At 43.9% G+C, this 21636-nt stretch overlaps 2 protein-coding genes across 2 annotated transcripts; one reads left to right on the top strand and one right to left on the bottom strand.

The window, feature by feature from the left end:
* Positions 1-10525: 10525 nt before the first annotated feature.
* On the top strand, positions 10526-13070 carry LOC123119178 (basic leucine zipper 23). Its single transcript, XM_044538886.1, has 3 exons — positions 10526-10783; positions 10986-11827; positions 12551-13070. Exon 2 carries the CDS (start codon positions 11025-11027, stop codon positions 11823-11825), a length of 801 nt encoding a protein of 266 aa, XP_044394821.1. The 5' UTR covers positions 10526-10783; positions 10986-11024; the 3' UTR covers positions 11826-11827; positions 12551-13070.
* Positions 13071-13130: 60 nt separating this feature from the next.
* Positions 13131-21409, bottom strand: LOC123119177 (anaphase-promoting complex subunit 5). Its single transcript, XM_044538885.1, has 20 exons — positions 20629-21409; positions 19919-20078; positions 19723-19838; positions 19352-19595; positions 18486-18579; positions 18314-18392; positions 18134-18219; positions 17525-17657; positions 16977-17009; positions 16546-16800; positions 16256-16333; positions 15863-16137; positions 15264-15323; positions 15041-15108; positions 14833-14938; positions 14605-14746; positions 14373-14471; positions 14017-14281; positions 13862-13929; positions 13131-13737 (listed from the first exon to the last, which is right to left on the bottom strand). Exons 1-20 carry the CDS (start codon positions 20872-20874, stop codon positions 13582-13584), a joined length of 2763 nt encoding a protein of 920 aa, XP_044394820.1. The 5' UTR covers positions 20875-21409; the 3' UTR covers positions 13131-13581.
* Positions 21410-21636: the final 227 nt, after the last annotated feature.

The raw sequence follows: 21636 nt of genomic DNA on the forward strand, positions 1-21636 counted from the left end.
AGGGATACAAGAGCACGTGGATGACTAACCGAGGAACGGCAATCTACAAGTGTGTCGCGTTGGTGTGAACATAATTCAAGGCTGTCTTGTTATTTGTCAACCTAGCTCCCAAATTATTGAGATTGTTCCGAACCAGAAGTTAGTGTATATGATATGACGTCCAATTATTTTTGATGTCATATTATTGAGATTGTTCCCTAGCACAAATTAGTGTATATGATGTGACGTCCAATTAGTTTTTTATTTGAGATAATAGCTCTTAATACGTAACTTGATGTTCATGTTAATGTTAGGATATTCATCGAGCTTAGTCTAGAAGATCAATATGATTTGCTGGTGATATCGACTTCAGGTCATGCTCGGCGGGTAGCACTCGTAACTACAAACTGGAGGGCGTGAACTACCTAAATGCAAATTGAGTCATGCGCGTGACACCAAAACTATGATTTTTTTTTTTTGCTCTGGGCATTGATGTGATGGCCAACATGATAATTTATTACGTGTACCAGATATGACGTCCAGTTGTTTGACTTGCAAGAATAGTTTGGTATAGAAGTTGATGTTCATGTTGTTGTTAGAATCATTATGATTTAGTCTTCAGTATGGGCTGCTCTTGTTTCTTCCTAATAAAATCATTAATTGACGATATTTGCTTCAGTTCATGTTAGGTCAGTGGCTTTGTTAACTACAAACAAAAGATCTTGGGCTACCTAAATTTAAAGGAATCCTTCACCTGACACCAAAGCTATGATTTTATGTTATAAGCACTGGTGTGATCGCCGCATGGTAATTTACTAGATGACGTTGGTTTTAGCGGCTTGCCTTTTGTTTCTGAGGATGGAACGTCGAGCGTTGGGCTTTATTTTTCATGAACTTTGTACTATAAAATTGTGTGTTCAGTAGGTACAACATCTTGATGCAGTCAAAATATCAATCAAACTACGCCTTTTGAAAAGAAAAGGCAAGTAAATGTAGGTTTATTTAAAGGTATCATAGCCTCCACCTACCTGAAGACCAAATCCTAACAAAGAAACTCTCGGCTATTTATCTACTAGAGGGCCAGTACGTTTATATCACTGCGTACTATCCAAGTCTCTTGTAAAGAGCAAGGCTTCCCTAAGCAAAGATGAATACCCAGACTGTCATTTAGTTTGGTCTTAGAATTATCTAATATCATTATGTGTGTTTTTGTCGTGTTTATGCGCACTAAGGATTTGAATTTGATAGGTGTAGGATTAGAAGGCACCAGGAATTACCAATAGATAACTCAAAATAGAACCTGCACCACATGCTTTTCATATGCGGTGTGCATCTCATTCCTACTCTGCCACCTCGACGGGGCCATGGTTTGCATCGTCATACCGCCGCATGGCTGCCTACTAAGGATCACCATGGGAAGGTGGATGATATGAGAGCATGTTGGGCAGATCAGTCTCTGAGAGGTCAACTGTATAAATAAGTCACAATGTGATACGGGATAATCGAATTAATATTCTCTCAAGTTCACCAAGTGGTGACCTCATGATATAGCTTCGTTCATATTTTACAAACTCTGACCTTCGACGTCATTTATTTAGATTTTTTAATCACAAGTATATATTTATATCAAAGTGTATTTTTAATACTGTAATTTATCAGGTATCGGTCGTATATTACTACAAATAGATAGTGGTCAAACTGCATCTTGAAGACCGTATCAACATGTAAGCTTAAATCTTTTATGAACCGAAGGGAGTAACTGCACATGCATAGAAGATAGAAGTGGTTGCATTAATTTTCTTTATTAGGAATCGGATGATTAAAAAAACTGTTAGCACCTTTTGTTCGAAAACTCACAGGCGTCCGTCCTCCCCCAGCCCTTTGTCTCTCCTCCTAAGGGAAAAGGTGGCTAGGGTTTCTGCCACCCATCGGAGGTGCGCGGTTAATCCTGACCCTTGCCACTGGGAGTCCATTTTTAAATGTTTCTTTGAGTTTTGTTACGGTGCGGTCAGTTTGGTGCCTACAGTTGTAAAATACATGAAACTGGTGCTCGAACTTGTCTGGTTGTGCAAATACGGTGCCTCCTTCCGCGTACGCTATGCCGGCATGGAGTGACAGCATGGCGGTGGGCCACATGTAAGTGGCTGAGAGCAGGGGAGGAGCTAGGTAGCCTACGCGTGAGGAGTCGCCTCATATTTTATTTAATCACGTATGAAAGCCAATAGTAAAAAATAAATTGCATGCTTTAGAATCCATGCTGAGATCTCACGGTCCCAGATTGTATTGTACGCATAGGCTATCCACCACGCCAAAATATGCACAGTGGACTTTCATGAGGTCGAATTATATATACGGTGTTGCTGTGCAAAAGGCTTGGAGCACGGGCATATTGTGCCAGTTTCTCTTAAGTTCAGAGAATTGGATTTTTACAACTAAAAAAAATTCCAAAATCTTTTATACGTGCACACATAGAAGTGTAATATATTGTGCGAATTTTCATCAAAATTCGCGTTTGTATGTGAGAGATACCAAAAATATACATACATGCAAAATTTTGCTTGTTATTTGTCAGGAATTTTGTCTTTATTGCAGGGCATAATATAACATAATTTCATATGAAATTTGACAGTCAGAGCACGTGCATACGTTTCTGGTGTGAAAAAAGCTGAACTTTTAAGTGACAGTTTTTAACCTTTAAAAAAATACCCAGTGGCCACCGTGCTCCGAAAATCCGCTTTGGCTGCTATGTACCTCTTCAAGCTATTCTTTTATATATGGTACTCGTTTGGGCCCACACAAGTTTTATTTTTATTTTTCAAGTTTATGTTTATTTTTTGTCTTTGATATTGTTTTTACCTCTTGAAAGAAGAAATGCAAGAAAAAGTTACAACTGCCATGAACTTAAAAGAAAGCGATAGTGCATTTCATGTTTTTGGAAAATGTTTCACATGTATTCAAAAGGTATAACATGTTTTCGAAATTTGTCAGGTTCAACATGTTTTAGAATATGTCCATAGAGTTTTTTTTTTGTGTAAAATTTTCCTTACAATTCTACAAACACGGTTGACATGTTTTGATACATTTCTAGAATTTACTATTATTACACAGTAATGTTCATATATGTTGAATAATTTCAAAAAAATACAATGTTGTCAATTGTTTAATAATTTTGTATTTCGGAAATACAATGAAGATACACCATAATCATGTATCCTTCTGGTCTGGAATGAAGATATATAAATTTATACAATAATCTTAAATATTTGTTGAAACTTTTAAATCCACATATATTTTTGAAAAAGTTAATTTTACCTCTTCAAAGTACACAATGAAAAGATAAAAAATAAATAGTAACTGCATATCGATAATTATTGTATTTTTTATATGGGAAATTTGCGTGTCATAAAATTAAACAGGAACTTGGAAAAAGGTAAAAAATAAAACCGATAGATTACGCATCAGAAAAATTGCAAAGCAACACGTGGAATTGGTCTACATAATTTTCTAGCTATTACTTGTACATACCGGATAGTTTGCCCACGTGGGCAGATCGTGACGTTTGGTAACCTGGAGGTGCAGGTTCTAAACACCGTCATGGAGATTTTTTTCATGTTATTTCTCTCTAGCATACACTGTATTTGAGGACTTTCCTACATGATTAAATAAAATACATGGGATGTTTCTGCAAAATAATTCCTCCCTGCACGTATCCACTTACATGTGGGCCACTGCAATGCTGGAACTTCACGTGGGCAGGGCGTATGTTTGAATACGGAAGGAGGCACCGTATTTGCACGACTGGACAAGTCCGGGCACTAATTTTATGTATTTTGCAACTTTAGGCACCAAACTAACCGTGCAGGACAAGTTTAGGCACCTCCGGTGTATTTAACTCTTTTACAAACTCTGACCTTCGACGTCATTTATTTAGATTTTTTATTCACAAGTATATATTTATATCAAAGTGTATTTTTTAATACTGTAATTTATCAGGTATCGGTCGTATATTACTACAAATAGATAGTGGTCAAACTGCATCTTGAAGACCGTATCGACATGTAAGCTTAAATCTTTTATGAACCGAAGGGAGTAACTGCACATGCATAGAAGATAGAAGTGGTTGCATTAATTTTCTTTATTAGAAATCGGATGATTAAAAAAACTGTTAGCACCTTTTGTTCGAAAACTCAGAGGCGTCTGTCCTCCCCCAGCCCTTTGTCTCTCCTCCTAAGGGAAAAGGTGGCTAGGGTTTCTGCCACCCGTCGGCGGCGGCGGTGATCTGGCTCGTCTCCTGTGGCCTTAGGAAAATGGGTGCGCGGTTGATCCTGACCCTTGCCACTGGAAGTCCATTTTTAAATGTTTCTTTGAGTTTTGTTAGGGTTTGTGTCCTGCTCAGGAAGGCGAGGCGAGGGCGGCTCTTTGAAAATGAAATAAGGTTCTCCCGACCTAGCCCCATCCTAGTGGTGTATCTAGTATCGTCGGAGGACGTGTGGAGGTGTGTCTCCGGCGGGTCTATTGAGGCTTTGTGATTTTGGTGTGAGATTTATTTCAGAGCCATGTACTTCCTCTTGTAGGGTGTACATGTTGTTCCCATGGTGATTGCATCGGTGGACCTCGTACTTTCAAAGATTGGGAACACTATTCGCGGTGTCAAAGGTCGCATCAAGCTTCCATCGGTCCCGGATTGCTAACCCAACCATATCAATGAGGGGAGCGGCCCGTCCAACTGACACGTTGAGAAAGAGACAGAGAGACGATCGAGAGAGACAAGGGTTCATCCAGCCGCTGGTACATCCATTTTGCATCATGCTTTTTTACTGATATTTATAATATTTTTGATCATTTATTACACTTTGTGATGCAATCCTAATTTCTTTTCTCTCTTAATTTGCCAGATTATATGAAGAGGGAGGTTACCGGCAGCTGGAATTCTGGACCTGAAAAAGCTATAGCAGAGATACCTATTCTACAGAGCTCTAAATGACTTGAAACTTCACGGAGAATTTATGATATTGAATATATATATAAAATACCGGAGCAAAGAAATACCAGAGGGGGGCCCACTAGTTGTCACAAGGCAACAGGGCGGAGCCACCCCTGGGCGCCCTGGTGCCTTGTGGGGCCCACAGCTAGCCTCCGGTGCTCATCTTCTGCTATATGAGGGTTTTGACCTAGAAAAAATCAAGAGAGGACTTTCGAGAAGAAGAGTCGCCGTCTCGAGGCGGAACCTGGGCAGCAGTGCTACTTGTGAGCTGTGTTGGGATTTTCTCGAAGAGGAGAGAATGAAGCATTACAATAGAGATAAGTATTTCTCTCAGTTACGAACCAAGGTTATCAATCCAGTAGAAGAACCACGCACAACCTCATTAGCAGCACCTACACACACAAAAGCAAACACTTGCACCCAACACAATCAAGGGGGTTATCAATCCCCTCGGCAGTTATTTGCAAGGATCAAACCTCGTAGTGGTAGATAGGTAAAATAAAATAACGGTAAATAAATTGCAGCAATATATTTTTGGATTTTATATGTGATAAAAGTAGACCCGGGAACCATAGTTTTCACTAGAGGCTTCTCTCTTGAACATAAGCATACGGTGGGTAAACAAATTACTGTTGGGCAATAGATAGAAAACTGAATAGTTATGACGATATTTAAGGCAATGATCATGTATATAGGCATCACGTGGTAGACCAACTCCTGTCTGCATCTACTATTATTACTCCACCCATCGACCGCTATCCAGCATGCATCTAGGGTATTAAGTTAGTAAAAACGAAGTAATGCCTTAAGAAAGATGACATGATATAGACAAAGTAAACCCAATCAATATGAATAAACCCCATCTTTTTATCCTTAACGGCAACGATACAAATACGTGTGATGTCCCTTTCTGTCACTGGGATTGAGCATTGCAAGATCGAACCAATCACAAAGCACCTCTCCCATTGCAAGATAAATCAATCTAGTTGGCCAAACCAAATTGATAGATCGGAGAGAAATGCAAATCTATAACAATCATGCATAAAAGATTTCAGAGAAGACTCAAATAATATTCATAAATAAACTGATTATAAACCCATAATTAATAGGATCCCAACAAGCAAACCGCAAATATTTTTGGACTCTCCTTGTGTCGAATCAATAAATTTGGGTGAAATACTACCCTTGAAGACTGTTGTGATTTCCTATACTTGTGGGTCAGCAGGCCTCGAGCAAGAGCACGACGTGTCCGGCAAGCGCGATGCTCGACATCAACTTCGACGTACCTTGGGCCACACCGTATGTGAACACGGCAAGCAGTGGTGCTGGTGCCAGCGTTAAGTTCCCCCCAAGGAACCTCGCACTCGCACCCTATCCAAAATTACGAGTGCACAATCCACCCCCGCGTCGCCTCTCTCTGGCGGCACGGGGGGAACCCCTCGGCCGCCGCCTCCTTCCAACCTCCCTCCACCCCCTCACCTCGCCGCCGCCTGAGGAGGCCGCCGGCAAAGCCCGGCCAGGCTCCAGGGAGGGCGGCGGCGGGGCATCTCTCCGCAAGGCGCAAGGGCGCATCTGGCATGGTGGCGTGGCGGCCTTGGGCGGGCGTGCGAGCGTGGCTCCGGCGCGATCTGGCGAAGTTCCGGCGCGGGCTGACGAGGCCCCGGTGGTCCGAGCGGAGGGGCGGCGCGTCGGTTGGCTCGTGGCGGCCTCAAGCGGCACGGGATCTGGCATTCAGGGACGCCGTCAAGGGGTTCGTCGATCTCACGACGGCAAGGAGCGACGCGGTCACTCGAGGCCGCGACGGAAGCACCAGGGCGCGGTGCACGCAGATCTTCGGAGGCTGTCGCGCGGATCGTCCGATGTGGCAAGGGGCGGCGGTTCGCGGCGCAGGTGTGGCGAGGTCGCACAGTGCGCATTGGCGCGGTTTCAGGCGCTCTGGCAGGGGTGCCGGCGAGGCGCGGTGCGGATCCGGCAGGCGCGCATCTTGTGCTGGCGGCTAGGGGCAGACTCTGTCGGCCTCTCTGCATCAGGTCCGGCCTGGTGGCGGCTCTAGGCAGCGACCTGCAGACGAGGTATCTCTTCCTGATGTGGCGAAGAGGCTGCAGTTTTTGGCTGTCGAGGTGGAGGACATGTGGAGATGCAGCAAGGGAAGGTGGGATGCCGGATTGGCTGTCGACCGGAGGATTACGAGGGATGGGTGAAAACCCGTCTCTGGCCATGGCCGGAGCCTGTGACGGCGGCGTCTGTGGACGCCGTAACCTTCTTGAAGGCGTCGGCAGGATGCTCTCTCTTCCTCTGTGAGGGACAGCTCCAGGAGAAACCCCAGACCCGGAGGGTCGGCCGTTGGCGGCGTGTTGGCGTCGTTTCCCTCTCGAGGGCATCGATTTTGGAGTTCAATCCGGTCAGAGGGACCAGCTGGTGTGTTGGGAGGTTGGTGGTATGTGTTGGTGTGGCGTCGAGGCTTCTGTGGCCACGACGATAGGGCAAGTGAAGTCGGAGACACTGCAGTGGCTTCGGCGTGTTCGTGGGATTACCTCGGTTTGGTTGTTGTGGTGAAGTCGGAGCTGCGGCGGCGGGCCCCTGTGGCAACGATGACAGGCAGCAGGTGGTCCGTTCGGTGGTCTTCCACGACACCAGTCTTGCATAGTTCTCCTTTGGATCTTGCTTCAGAGTCGGAGCTGCGTCGCCCTCAATGCGGGTGGTTGAGTTTTGGCATGGATCTTCATGTTTTCCTACACAGCCTCTGCGGTGAGTGTTGGTTCGACGTTCGTCCACGGTGAAGTCGGAGTCGCTTGCTCGGGGATTAGGGATGGCGATGATGCCTGTTTGGGGAGAAGTGATGACGATGATGTTTGTGTTCTAGCTTGACGAGGCACTCTTTGTAAAGGTGTGCGTGGGATATCTTGTGTGCCGCTCAACGGCTTGTGACGGTTTTCGCCCAGTTTTCTGTTGATTAACTGGGCAATTCTCTTCTGCTTAATTAATGGATGAGACAAATCTTTTGCCTCCGTTTCGAAAAAAAAATTTACGAGGCCACAAGGAGAGCTCGCCGTGGCCGAAACGAGAAGTCGCACGTGTAGCACGACGAGTGCTAGCCATAGAACTGATACTTAACTGGAGTCTGGAGCCTGGAGGACGCTTGGATGATGGGAGAAAGACTTGGCCATGGCGGGGAGGAAAATTGCATGCGTGAACCTGCCTACGAGATTGATGAACATAGTGAACTACCTAAAATGCCCCTAATTAATCAATACACTACTGAAAATCTGTTGTAGTGTTGGTTAATCTAGGCCTTCAATCACAAAAATCAACGACCCTAATATACTTGATGTACCGTAAAAGGACTCTTGCTTAAAGCTCACGTGACCTCCGACCTGCCCGAGGTCCAAGCTACTTAATGATCGTGGGAGGGTGTTACCCATGCCCCTTATAAAAGAGCAAGGATTCCCCAAGCAAGAGATGTCTTAAAATTATCTAGTACCGTCATGTTCACTATTTGTTGTGACTCTACATATTAGAGATTCGAATTGGATATGTATAGACGTGGAAGGCATTCGGAATTACCAATGGATAACTATAACTATAGCATGCACCATTTGTCTTGCACATTCATCGTGAATCCCCCTTCTACTATGCCGGGTCGGTGTGATTATGGCCTTCTTTGTCACATATCGGCTCGCACAACTGTGCAGCCATGATCATGAAGAGAAGCTAAATGAAGTGCGAGAAAGTTTAACGGATTTCTTGCTGCGGGGGCATGCTGCAAAACAATCACCATCGTTATAAGTGTTAACAGAGTATTCCCTTCATTTTGGAAGAGAGTGGAGTCTTGGATCTAGCTTCATCCACGGTACAGTGTACATGTGATGTTGTTTATTTAGAATTAGAACTTGAAAATCAAAAAAAAAAAAATCTCGACATCACACATGCATATATTAGAACAAAAAATATTAGCAAAAATTGCTTTTTTTATACAATAAAATCATTGATGCCCACATATATGCACATACACTCAAACGCATGCACACAGACCCTTTGATATACTGAGTCGGCATTATATTCTGAGATTGACAAAGTCACCACAAACGCCTTTGTAGTTGACCGAAACTCCTCCTCTCACTAAACCAACATCACCAGGACTTAAACCCAGGTGGGTTTATTTCACCACAAGTCTAACCGTTAGAGCTATGCTCCATATCAATGATATAAACCTTTTGCGAACCAGAAGGGAGCAAGTCCAGAGGCATAGAAGATAGGAAGGTTGCTAAAAAGTCCCTACCAAATATCAATATGTATATTTTCTAGAAAGTCGGCCGTCCCGTCTCCATCCTCAAAATTGACATGGCCTCTTTTCTTCTCTTGTTCATTTGTTTGTTTCTTTTGTGGGGAATCTTGTCCTGTGGAAAATACATCTGACCCACCACCGCCCATATGCCCTAGAGATGTCGTCGTGCCGCTGCTTACCGTCGCCGTCAGCCCCTCTGGTGCGCGCCTCTAGCGTGTCACCGCCGTCGCCATCGCCATCGCCGATAGTTCCTATCTACCCCACCTCGTCGAGCCACTGCTCCGTCTGCCAACCTTGGTTCTTGAGTTACGTATGAGCTTCTTTGCATCGATCCAGTTATTAATCAATCAGTCAGTCAGTTAACTTCCATGTTTTTTCGGGAGGCGCACCATCCAGACTTTGTACTCCAAAATTGTGTGTTGTCCTTGTGCATCATCACGTTACGTTGTAGAGGTCAAAATGTCCATAAAATTAATACCTTTCCAAAAATAAAAGGCTAAGTGAATGCATCACTTGCTTAAAGCTCTTGTAAAATCTGACCTACCTGAGGTCCATGTTGGTTATTGACGGAGGTGGAGAGGGGCACCCACGACCTTATAAAAGAGCAAGGCTTCTCCAAGCAAATGATGTCTTAGAATTATCTAATATCATTCTATCCATTATTTGTTGTGACTCTACATATTAGGGATCCTAATTTGGTACATATAGGCATAGAAGGCATCCGGAATTACCAATGGATAACTAGAATAATGGCATGCACATTGTCCCTTTCACCTACGTGGTGCATCTCCCTCGTACTCTGTTGTCTAGGTGTGACTATGGCATAAATCTTCATATCAGCTCGTACAACTGTGCACTCGTGAAGTTGGAAAGTTCAATGAAGTGCGAGAATGTTCGGATGATATCTTGCCTTGAGATCATGCCGCAAAATCAACCACCGTCGTTGTACGTGCTAACCGAATACTCCCTTAACCGTCTTGGATCTAGCTTCATCCACGTTGTTGTACTTGCGATGCTGTTTATTTGGATTTAAAACTTCAACATTACAAATATAAATTTCTCTCAAAAAGTATTGTTTGCAATATTACGGTTTTGCTCGACATCATACATATATTACAACAAGAAATAGCGGTCAAAACTACATTTCTAAGACCATAATATCAATAATGTAAATCTTTTGTGAACTAGAAGGGAGCAAATTCAGAGGCATCAAAGATAGAAGGGTTGCTAAAAGAGTCTCTAACAATACTATTTTTCTTCTAGACAATCGGCCGTCTAGCCTTTCATCGTCAAAATCGACACGGCCCCTTTTCTTCTCTTGTTTATTTGTTTGTTTCTTTTGCGGGGAATCTCGTCCTGCGAAAAATACATCTGACCCACCACCGCCACGCCCTAGAGCCGCCGCCGTGCCGCCTCACCGCCGGCGACTCGCGCCCCCTCCGCTGCGCACCTATCGCGCGCGTCGCCATCTCCGTCAGTTCCCATCTACCCAACCTCGTCGCGCCCCTGCTCCGTCCGCAACCTTGCTTCCTGAGGTACGTATGAGCTTCTCGGCATCGATCCAGTTATTAATCAACCAATCAGCCAGTTAACCTCCACGAATTTTGGGAGCGGCGCACCACCTAGACGAGATCCAATTTTGGCAGCGAATTCCCTTTTAGTTTTAATTTTAATAATTTTTATGGTGCGAATTCCCCTTTGTCTAGAACTGATTGATGCCTGTTGTTCCATTGCCAGGTGACTGGTGTGCGTTCTTGGTAGCAGCTGGTTGTAGCAATGGATGATGGGGACCTCGATTTCTCCAACCCAGAGGCGTACCTGGACACCGGCGCCGATCTGCCCGGCGGTGGCTGCTCCATGGACAGCTACTTTGATGAATACCTCAACGACACAGAGCACCTTGCCTGCACTCATACCCACACCTGCAACCCGCCCGTCGACGACAGTTCACACACCCACACCTGCGTCCACGTCCACACCAAGATCGTCTCGGCGTCGTCCGATGGCGGCGCCGACTCCCCGGCCGAGAACAGCGGTGCCTCCAAGAAGCGGCCGTCTGGCAACCGCGCAGCCGTGAGGAAGTACCGGGAGAAGAAGAAGGCCCACACGGCGCTGCTGGAGGAAGAGGTGGTTCAGTTGAAGGCTCTGAACAAGCAGCTGCTGAAGAAGCTTCAGAATCACGCGGCACTTGAGGCCGAGGCTGCCAGGCTCCGCTGCCTGCTTGTTGATATCAGGGGGAGAATCGACGGGGAGATTGGCACTTTCCCTTACCAGCGGCCTGTGAAGAACGGCGATTTGGTTTCTGGTGTTGATCAGGGGGGGTTTCTTGGCAGTGCCCAGGTTATGAACTCGTGTGATTTCAGATGCAACGATCAGATGTATTGCAATCCAGGAATGCAGATGAGAGCAATGGGTGATGATGGTGCTATGAGTGGTCAGGTATTTGGGCAAGGCACTGGGGATATTGCAAACATCCAATGCATGGGGGGTGCCAAATCTGGATTCACAATGCCCCCAGGCTGTGGGGGTATGGGGACAATGCCTTCTGGCTGCTTACCCGGTTCTGAAAAGCAATGAAGGTTAGTGTCTTCTTTTATTGCTTTTGTTAGATAAATTCTTTTCTGGCCAGACCAGTCTACGACAATAGTTTGCGAACTAATTTTTTGTTGGGCTTTCGTGTTCAAATTATGTATATGCATACTCATGAGAAAATATCTGTTTGCGAACTAATTTTCCTTGGATAATATAACTTTGTTTTAAAGGAAAAGTAACACATTATATTATTAGAAAGCAATTAGCAATGTCACAATGTGATTTTTGTGTCGTTGTTCATGGTTGTCCATGTATCATTATTAAGTTGTAGTAATAGTCAGTTTTGTGTGTCAAGTGATAATGAAACTGGAAGGACCTATGTGCTCCATGAATAATCTGCTCTTGTTTGTGTTTATCAATTCAGCACCAGTTGTTAGTTCACTTACTTCTACAGTATTGGTTTCGTTGCAAACATTCCAGCTGCGACCTGTGCTTGGTATTTTGCGTCGTCTATTTATATGAAGAGCAAGTAGTGATTGCCAGTTTATCACTAGAAACTTCGTTCATTTATGAAGTGTGGCCCGTTGCATATTTTAGACTGGGCCTGCCTTTCACTAGTATTGATTTTCTTTATGTAGTTTAGGCTGTTTTAGTTGTGAACATTGCTTTAGTTCCTGTTTTAGTGTGCAAACTTGCTGTCTTGTTGCTGCTGCTGTATCTTGTCTGTTTCCAGTAAACTAGTAACCCACATTTCTACTGCCCTTTTTCAGGATTTCCATGGCGTGAATCTTCTCCTTAGGCAGGCACTTTCGGTTCCCGTTGAGGGAAGACTGTATAAATTGCTAGCTTCTATCGGCCGTGTTGGTTCAAACTGTCGTGCGTGTGTGTGTGTGTGTGTGTGTGTGTGATTCTGTCGCCAATGATGCTTCTTTGACGATGGCTTGAGGCGCTGAAACTTTGTTGGGAGCCATTTGGGCATTCTCCTTCAATTTTCCCTGGTCGCCATTTCAAGTTTTGCTATGGAGTTCGACAGCCTTTGCTCCCGGTTCGAGGCACCCTCTCTTACAAAAGGGTCAAAGTGCCATGGACCGGATCCTAGGGAACCATGAATAATGGCCAGAAAGCAGTCATCCATGTTATGTGGCAACCAGGATATATAGACCCCAACAGTGGATATGATATATGAACCTTGTGTAAAGCACATTTTGCATGGATTGTTTCAGAGTAGTTGGTATGCATGTATGTGCCTTTGATGTTGTTGATTCAATTATTCATTTAGATGTTTCATTATTTGAATCTTGAGTGAACAAAAATTGTCATGAAACATCCGTTGCAAGTGAGCGAGCTGGATGGCTGAAGCATATATGTTATTATCATCAGACAAACACGGTACAAGAACAAGTTCTAGGCAGGAAAACAATAAGAAGCTGTTAAAAAAGTTGCATCACATGCCTGATATACATTCACTCTTGAGACAACTGGTCGAAAGTTGAGATGATGCAGTTGCAAAGTTCAATTGATTTCACAACTCAGTAGGCATCAATAGAATGCATCAGGCCATGACTACCTAGTGACACCACCCATTTTTTTCTTCCTCGTACGACGCTCTCTCGAACCATGCTGAAATTTAGCCAGTGTGGTACTCGCTCACTCACCGGTGAGGCAACTTTGCAGAGTTAGTCATGGAAAGAGTCTCGAGATCAGGTGGACAAAGCAGGCACTTCTGTTTGTCCTTCTGCTGCCTGTCTGCAATACTGTTGTGACACGGCGATTGTAGAATCTAGTGATTAACTGTGCAACGTCAGTAAACAAGTGAATCCTCCTCGTCGCGCGGGTTCTCGAGGGCAGTGACGTGCTCCTTGAAACGAGCCGCGGCTTCCTCCCTCTCATATTCCTTGCCCAGGTGGTTATACGTCATCGCCTTGAGATAGTACACCTCTGCCGCCATCTCATGGTACTGCGTATCACAATGGATTTTAAATTTGCGTGAGATTTATAATCCTCTTTATGCATTTTGAATCGATCCTGGTAAGGTCTCAGCAATTCAGGAAGGAAAGTTTGAGATGCAGCCGTCAGCTCACCTCTAAAACCTGCAGATCTTCAGCCGCTTGATTTAGAGGGTCCAGAACAGCACAAGGATCTTCAGAAACTGTCATAATAAATAACGAGAGGTCCATCAAGCAACTGAATGTGAAGTAGGAAGCATGCGGTAGGAAATCATCATCCAGTTATATACCTGAAAATTCTGGATCAGTTAAATGACATTTTGCTAAGACTATCTGAGACCGAGCACGCAGCTCAAGACCGCCATGGCCAAGAATCATAGGAAGGCTTTGATAAACAAGACTTAAGGCCCTCTTCGCGTGGTTAGATCCAAGAGCTAGCCACAGTTCAGCGAGAGTAAGTGTGGCTGAAGCTTCAAGCAGATCCAAATTAAACGATTTGCAAAACGATTGGCTGGCTAATGCGTAAGGGAGGCCAAGGACCGCGTTGTCGGACTTCTGTGGGAGAGGGAGGGAAAATATTAGTTCTCTCTGTGTGGCATTGCAATATTTATGAGGTTCTAGTCTCAACAAAAATGATCTGTCTTACTCTATGTATTTCGGCAAGTAACAAAAGGACACTTGCATTCTCTACTTGCATGTTGTACTTGTAGCATGTAGTGAAAAGGGAATTCGCCACAGCTGCTGCCTGCACAAAGGACACAAAGGAGACAGTAAACACGTTCAAAATATGTTAATCCACTTGCAGGGATGAAAGATAAAAGGATCAATAAGATGACGTGCTTCTTGGGTAAACACTAGTAAGCAAGTAAATTCAGAACCTGGCTAAACTGTTTTGCAGCGAGTAACGTGCGGGCACGCCGTAGACTAGCTTCAGTCTTTAGCTCAATGTCTACTCCACTGACAGAAGATGAGAGCACCCCAAATTCATCACAGATTTGTTGCGCAATTCTCAGGTGTCCTCTACATAGATCAATTTTACACCAAATAATAACAGATCAAATTGTGGACGCAGTGCAGTTGATAGAAGTGAAGAAACAGCTTCGTACCGATGCAGGGCACGTTCATGTAGCAATTGCATTTTGAGAAGGTGGATCTGTGAATTCGTCGAGGATGGGAACTTCTCTTCGGCAAGCTTGAGCGCACAGAATGCCGCTGCAGAAAAATGGATATTATCAAGCAATAAGAAACTATGGAAACTTACATAGCTCTTGGAGGTTGTAGCACATACATGTTGGTCATATACAAGTAACTAACCTGAATATCCTTTGAAGACTGCTAACTGTTCAATTAACTTGACATATGCCAGTGACAGCTCCGATGAACTGTTAAAGAAAATACAATACTATCACATATCTAGATTAGCAAAGCATCAAGATGATTTAAAAGCTACTGCTTGCATTGTATTCTACAGGATAATTATGTACATAAAGTTTAAGTGTTACACAAATATAACTGCCAGAATTTCATTATGTTCTACCTTGCAGCATCAGCAAAGCAGGTTGCATAGACCAACGTATTCATTCGAACCATCGGAGCACTGTGGAGAGGGTTAACCGAAATCAGTTTTCTAGAAAGGATATAGATAGCAAGTTGGCAAAATAAAATAAAAAGGGAGAAACATTGGAGTTCATTCCCTAATATGATTTACCACAACTTCAAGTAACAATGGAATGTAATAAAACGTCAGCTGAAAGTTGGCAACAAAGAGACAATCAAATGTTTCATGTAGCACGATGCTGAAGCAGACCAAGGGTTGAATTAACGCTATGTAAGACCAAAAGTTTTTAAAAGGTCTTATGCACATCAAACAAGTAACAACAGGTGGGGCCAATATCCCGCTGTTTCTAGTATTTAAAGGTATCTAATATTTAGCAGTATCAATGAATAGTCCAACAACATGCGGCCCAAGTATTTGCACTTCCTAAACTGAGACACTTGGTCATTGTTTATCTAACGCTCCCTTTCGCCAGCACATCCACAATTATGTGCCAAGCTGGCAAAATAATTATACAACTTGCAATTTCTGCTATGAAAATGCATTTTTATAGTAAACATTAACAGAGAACAGATAAGTACCTTCCATAGTGCTCCCAGGCAGTGGCCCTCATCAAATATGCTGAGCCAGCTAATTGCAATACTGATGTAGGTATTGGACTTGGTTGTGCATGAAAGTGGAAATTGTCAAAGTCATTTGTAATAAGTTTTCTAGGCTTTGTTGAACTACTACGCCAAGAACTGGAAGCATCAGACAGATTCCTAAGCCATGACGTGCTGAAACTACCATTATCATTCGCAATTGATAAGCCATCTGTGCCAAAGTCGGACAGCACGTGGGAACTTAATCTCAAATTCTGCAATAAAACATAAGAAAGAAAAACTAATTAATTTAGAAGCAAACATATACATCCTCCATATTGAGGATGAGTGACTGAGTGTGATATTACTGAGTATAGCTTAAGTGTGACATACCTTGCAGACATCTGCAGGACATGTTCTAAGCTTTGTAGAACCATTAGGGCCAAAGGACACCAACGGTCTTTGGACATGCTGGCAAGCAAAGGTTTAGAGTCAAAAGAAAAAACAGATCAACAAGGATGCACAACTACACTGTATAATAAAAGTTGTGATGCCATGTCTGAAAAATAGAACTAGGACAGCCCGACAGCGTACAAAAGCAGGAAGATGAACAAAGAAACTTAAACATAGCTAAGTATGTTAAAGACCTTATAAAGGCAAATAATACCAAATTGTGATCTTACCTTCAAATCAAATTTTGCAAGAGAGATGTGATCAAAGGATAGTAAGCTTGTGAGTTTCAGCATATCAGCTCTCTTAAGGGATCGCTTCAAAAGAACAAGCAGCTGCTGCTGAATGGACAATGGCGTGCCCAGTCCAATATTGTTTCCAAGGGAATATCGAGAACCAATTAGTCCAACTGTGCTTGATATTCCTATCTTTGATAATAGATTCGAAATGGCTCCTAATATATATGCAAGGCATGAATCATCATTGTTCTGAAAAAAACCAAATTATCGCATCTGTTAAGCAGCCAACTGAAGAGTGGCTTGCATTAATACTGAAATATCGCTGAAAAAATGTAACACATATGGAAGGCATGAATCATCATTGTTTCTTTAAAAATGGTTGGATAGAATTCTATTTGAGAAAGAGACAAGTTCAGTAAACTAACCATTTGAGAAACACGCACTGCTTCTGTGAATGCCTGCAAGAAAGCAACCCAGCAGAACAATAATTAATGTGCAATGTTGAGATAAATAGCTCAATGGAGTGATATGCTGATAGCAGAAAACAAGATAAACCAATACCTTACTAGCAAGATGCCCGTGCATTGCACGGAACATCAAGATGCATTTTTTTTTCAAAACACCTGTTGTGATTGACCCATGTAGGAGTAATCCCATGTGTAAAAACTAATGATATCTCGAGAATTTCATCAAAAAAATGATATATCGAGAAAGATGAGAGATAAGGTGAGGAGGAGTGGGGCGCGGTGGTGATTGGTGGTCGGACTTAGCAGAGGCATGGGGATGGACGATGCCGGCAGCGGCCACCATGCCAGATTGTTCCAGAGGCTTCCTTTTTTAATTACTCAACAATGAAGTTGTGGGAGATAAGGATGAACGAGAGAGGTGCGGGTATCCTTTTGCAAAATTGCCATAGTTTGCTTTCTATCCGTCAGATATAGATCGGACGGTCTATATTGCAAGATGGTATTACCTCTAGGGCTTTCTTTGGATGTCCAAAATAACAATGCAAGTTGCCTAAGCAGAGCAGAGCACTCTCATACTTTCCGACAATATTATCTTGGTGGGGAGATAAAGAACGACTGAAAAGTCCTTGCATCCCAGCACTATAAATAAAGTATAACCAGTTAAGAATAAATTTACAAGAGGTTACTGTGTCTCCAATATACAGCATACGCAACATGCCATTATCACATCTTGGGTTGTGGGCAAAAGACTCCAACCTTTCAGCCTAGCGAGCAGGCCAACAAATAAGCTGTAGCATTGAGCAACACTACACTAGGGTAATATAAGTGACACTGTTGAATGAAAAAGACTTTTGGTGGTTTCATTTCGTGTATATGCTTCAACAGTCTAGATATAGCATAACATGACTATGCTGATTTATCAGGACATTCCATACAAAAGGCATTCATTAACTTTAAAAATGTCATCAGGCATTGGCGCATTGCTTAAATGGACAGAACAGATGTTAAAACATCAAAAAGTCACACTATCAGCGACTCCCCATAGTAACATTGAATTATGGAAAAATGTGGTCACAATATCAGCACTCCCCTATGGTTGAGGGTCTGGGACTGACCTGTAATCAAAATAGCGGTGAAGATGGTCTAATGAAGCAACATAGTCATCATGGCAAAGAGCATTCAAGTATTGCAAGAATTGGACCTGACAGGTAGAACAAGGGTACAAAGTAAATTGGGAGCTGTTCACTGTCCTGCATAGTCACATATCAGATGCATTATACTGTGGCATAACTTACACGATGAAGCTCCGGAGCTAATGTCTGAAGCTGTGTCATAGTGTTGTTAAATGAATTCAAAGGCACCGAGCTGGGATCCCTGCAGTAAAAGAGCTGTCGTTAAAGGCACTGCGCATATCCTTCAGTTTTCAATACGTGGATTAGCTGATTAAATGTAGGAAACAGCACTCACTTTTCAAGAACATCAGCTTGCTGGTTCAGATATGCTTCCAATTGCCACCTTGATCTCAGACAAGTTGGATTATCCTCTGCTTTGAAAATATCGGCTGGAAAAGAAAAGACAAATACTTAATAAGTATAGTTGATCATTGACATCCCACCATCCTGGTAAAACCGAAGTAACTCTCACAAATAGATTTCATGTGGTATGGATAAGAAGACTAAAATTCAGTCACTTAATCTGTTTGCTAACAAAAAAACCAGCATATATAAAAAATAAAAGATCAATCATCAATAATTTGTGGTGGAGCATCATTTGGTAATATTTTGAATCACAATTCACATAACCAGAGTGGCAAATGGTTCACTTTCCAGCACATGAATGGCATTAGAAAAAGAAGCAAGGTGGTGAAGCCGCAAATGCTGGCATTACTATAACCAAATAATTATATCATGGAAAAAGAAAGTGTAGCAATTCTGACACAGCTAGATGACATTATTTAAATGGCTTGGAGGAAATCGGTTGAATAATAGTGTGCATTTTTCTAATACCAGATCCAGATGTCAAGATAGCATCTTGGGAGGCAAACATTACAAGCTTGACATTAATGTCAATACTAACTCAGGGGCGGATAACTCTGCATGATCACATATGACAGCACAAAAAAAAAGACTGACTACATGCTAAATTCTGAGCTACCATTGCTTCCATGTTGTACTTGTTGCATTCTGTCTTTCTTATTGGTCACAGATGATTTTAAAAATTCTGGTGTGCCATTTATTCTTTCTTCCTTGGCAAATTCAAATAATTCCACAGTCCCATCAAAGTTAAATTTAAAATTTAAAATTAGGTTAAAAGGGTTTAGAATTCAAGTTTACCTTCATCAAAATTATGAAGTGAGATAGGTGCATGGATTAGAGACGAAGAGCTCTCCCCCATATGGCTCTCAGTGGCATAGCCTTGAGTATATCTGTCAAATACACCAGATCTAACCCCTATATCTGCATCCATCGGGTCGCTCATTTCTATTTCACCATTAAAGTCCTCATCTTCTGCCAAATCATATGAAGCGTCAGCGGAGTTACAGTACGCCACAAGATTTGCCAACAGATGGCAGACACCCTACAAGAATTTTCAGCCTACTCAGTTAATATCCCAAATAAGAAAAGAGAAGGGCATATAAATAATCAAAAGAAGGGCATAAATATCAAAAGGAAGGGCTCTGAGTGCAATATTCTACTTGTAGCACCTCAAAAGTCATGGAATTGAAGGCCAGTATACAGCAACGAAGAAAAACTCCAAGCTGGCTATTTGGGTCCAGAAATTCATCTTCCACATTTCCACCCTCTGGTGAAGTGAGCACACCTGGCGAAAAACACTGCAAGTTGTCAACTGCTGAAGGGAATAGCAAGGACTCAAAAATCCATCCATACTGTGAAGCTCACCTCTCAGCTTATCAAAAAAGTTGAACAAATCGTCTGGTGAGTTAAGCCCAGCCAGTGTGGTTGTCAACTGCTCACAAAGCCAACCATTAACTAAATCATCTATCGCCTTCAACTGCCTTAAAAGCTGTTCCAGCGGCGGTTCCAGAAAATCCTCACATGACTGCAAAAAGAATAAGGTGCGAGTCAGGACATCTATGAGTCAAAATGTTGCATTGGAGAAGGAGACAAGAAAAGGGAAGCTACAATGCAATACACACAAGCCCACGAACTTGGCAACATATAGCTGTATATATCAAAAACAGTAGAAGAACTACATGTAATCGATCAACAACAAATGTATTAATGAACATTCCCTCGAGCCAAGTCCAGATTGCATATGTCAACAACACCGTCATTCGCAAGGTCATAGCGAATCAGCGATAATGTGGCAGCATCAGCTGTCAAGTTTCTCATACAAAATATAGCAGCTACGGAGAAGTTACAATAACAAAATCGACTAAACTGGCAAACAACTGATGCTTTACTGAATGCTGCTCACTAGATGAGTACTTGAGCAGATGGAGCCCATTCTGCATTTTGATGCTAATTACATTACTGTATGCAATGGGGCTTAGAGATAACGGTAAAGCTAATCTCCACCAAATGGTAGCAGCGGGAGCACAGGGACAAGAGTGAGAGGGGGCACGAGCGTAGGAGCGAGGGGAAGTTACGCGGGTGAGGGCGAAGAGGAAGAGGCCGAGGCGGTTGTGGTGGGCGACGGAGTCGAAGGGGAAGGGCGGGGCCTGCTGCTGCTGCGCCGGCGGCGCGAAGACCTGCACGAGGTGGCACACCGCCATCTTGTGCGGCGTCAGCTCCAGCAGCGCCCCAAAGTCCGCGTCCCTCGCCGCCGGACCGGTCCCCGCGCCCGCCCCGCCGCCCTCCCCCGCGCTGCCGCCAACACCCGCAAACACATTCATGGCGCCGCCGCCGCCGCCGCCGGAGACGAGGGTTTTGAAATTTTTGGCTGGGAAAGCTAGGGGATCCCGAAAGCTAGTGGAGTGTGGTGGAGTGGGGGCTTCGGGCTTTCAGTTCAGGCTCGTCCTCGTGGGCTCAAAGGCCGCCACTGAATCGGGCCGCCACCACACTATGCGACTTTCACCTCTCCGTCCCGGGCGGCTCCGGAGGGGAGCCCCGCGCGACACCCCCTTCCCTGTGCTCCCCTGGCCGCCGCCGCCAAAGGCGGAGGGAGGGCGTGGACGGCGCGCCCCGACGGGCCTCGTTCGCGCGGGGGAGCGGCGTCAAGGGGCGACGCGGGATGAGTTCCGGTGCGGCGGGGAGCTCGTGGTACGGCGGAGATGGGTCGGGACTCGGGAGCACGCAGAGGAGTGGCCGGCAGGCTACGCGTCGGTGGCGGCGCAGTTGGGCTGTGGTTGCAGAGGGAGGCGCGGCGCGGCTCGGCTCGGCCCGAAGATGCTGCGCGAGCGGCGGCTTGTGCTGGGACCAACGCAGCTTCACCGACTATCAGTCATCCAATTAATATCCGACGGACCGGATTGATTCATATTTCAACTGAATTTTATTAAAGTGCTCAGAAAATTTTGAATAGATTCCAATAAATCGTAAATGTTTCGTTTAGTATTCTGTGAAAAAAATCAATCCGTTTGGATGTACAGTTTGTGAATACACATTTTTATTTATTTGAGCTCAAAAGGCTATTTAATCGCAAACCATGCATCCAA

Source organism: Triticum aestivum, chromosome 5D, assembly GCF_018294505.1.
Source record: "Triticum aestivum cultivar Chinese Spring chromosome 5D, IWGSC CS RefSeq v2.1, whole genome shotgun sequence".
Classification (NCBI taxonomy): domain Eukaryota; kingdom Viridiplantae; phylum Streptophyta; class Magnoliopsida; order Poales; family Poaceae; genus Triticum; species Triticum aestivum.

What these genes read in the sequence shown, in the direction of transcription:
- LOC123119178 (XM_044538886.1), top strand. Translation starts at nt 11,025, where the DNA reads ATGGATGATGGGGACCTCGATTTCTCCAACCCAGAGGCGTACCTGGAC.
- LOC123119177 (XM_044538885.1), bottom strand. Translation starts at nt 20,874, where the DNA reads ATGAATGTGTTTGCGGGTGTTGGCGGCAGCGCGGGGGAGGGCGGCGGG. An exon ending in CTTTTTTGATAAGCTGAGAG is followed by an intron (nt 19,839 to 19,918) that starts GTGAGCTTCACA and finishes GTTTTTCGCCAG; the next exon opens with GTGTGCTCACTTCACCAGAG. An exon ending in TTGCAAAATTTGATTTGAAG is followed by an intron (nt 16,334 to 16,545) that starts GTAAGATCACAA and finishes TTTGCTTGCCAG; the next exon opens with CATGTCCAAAGACCGTTGGT.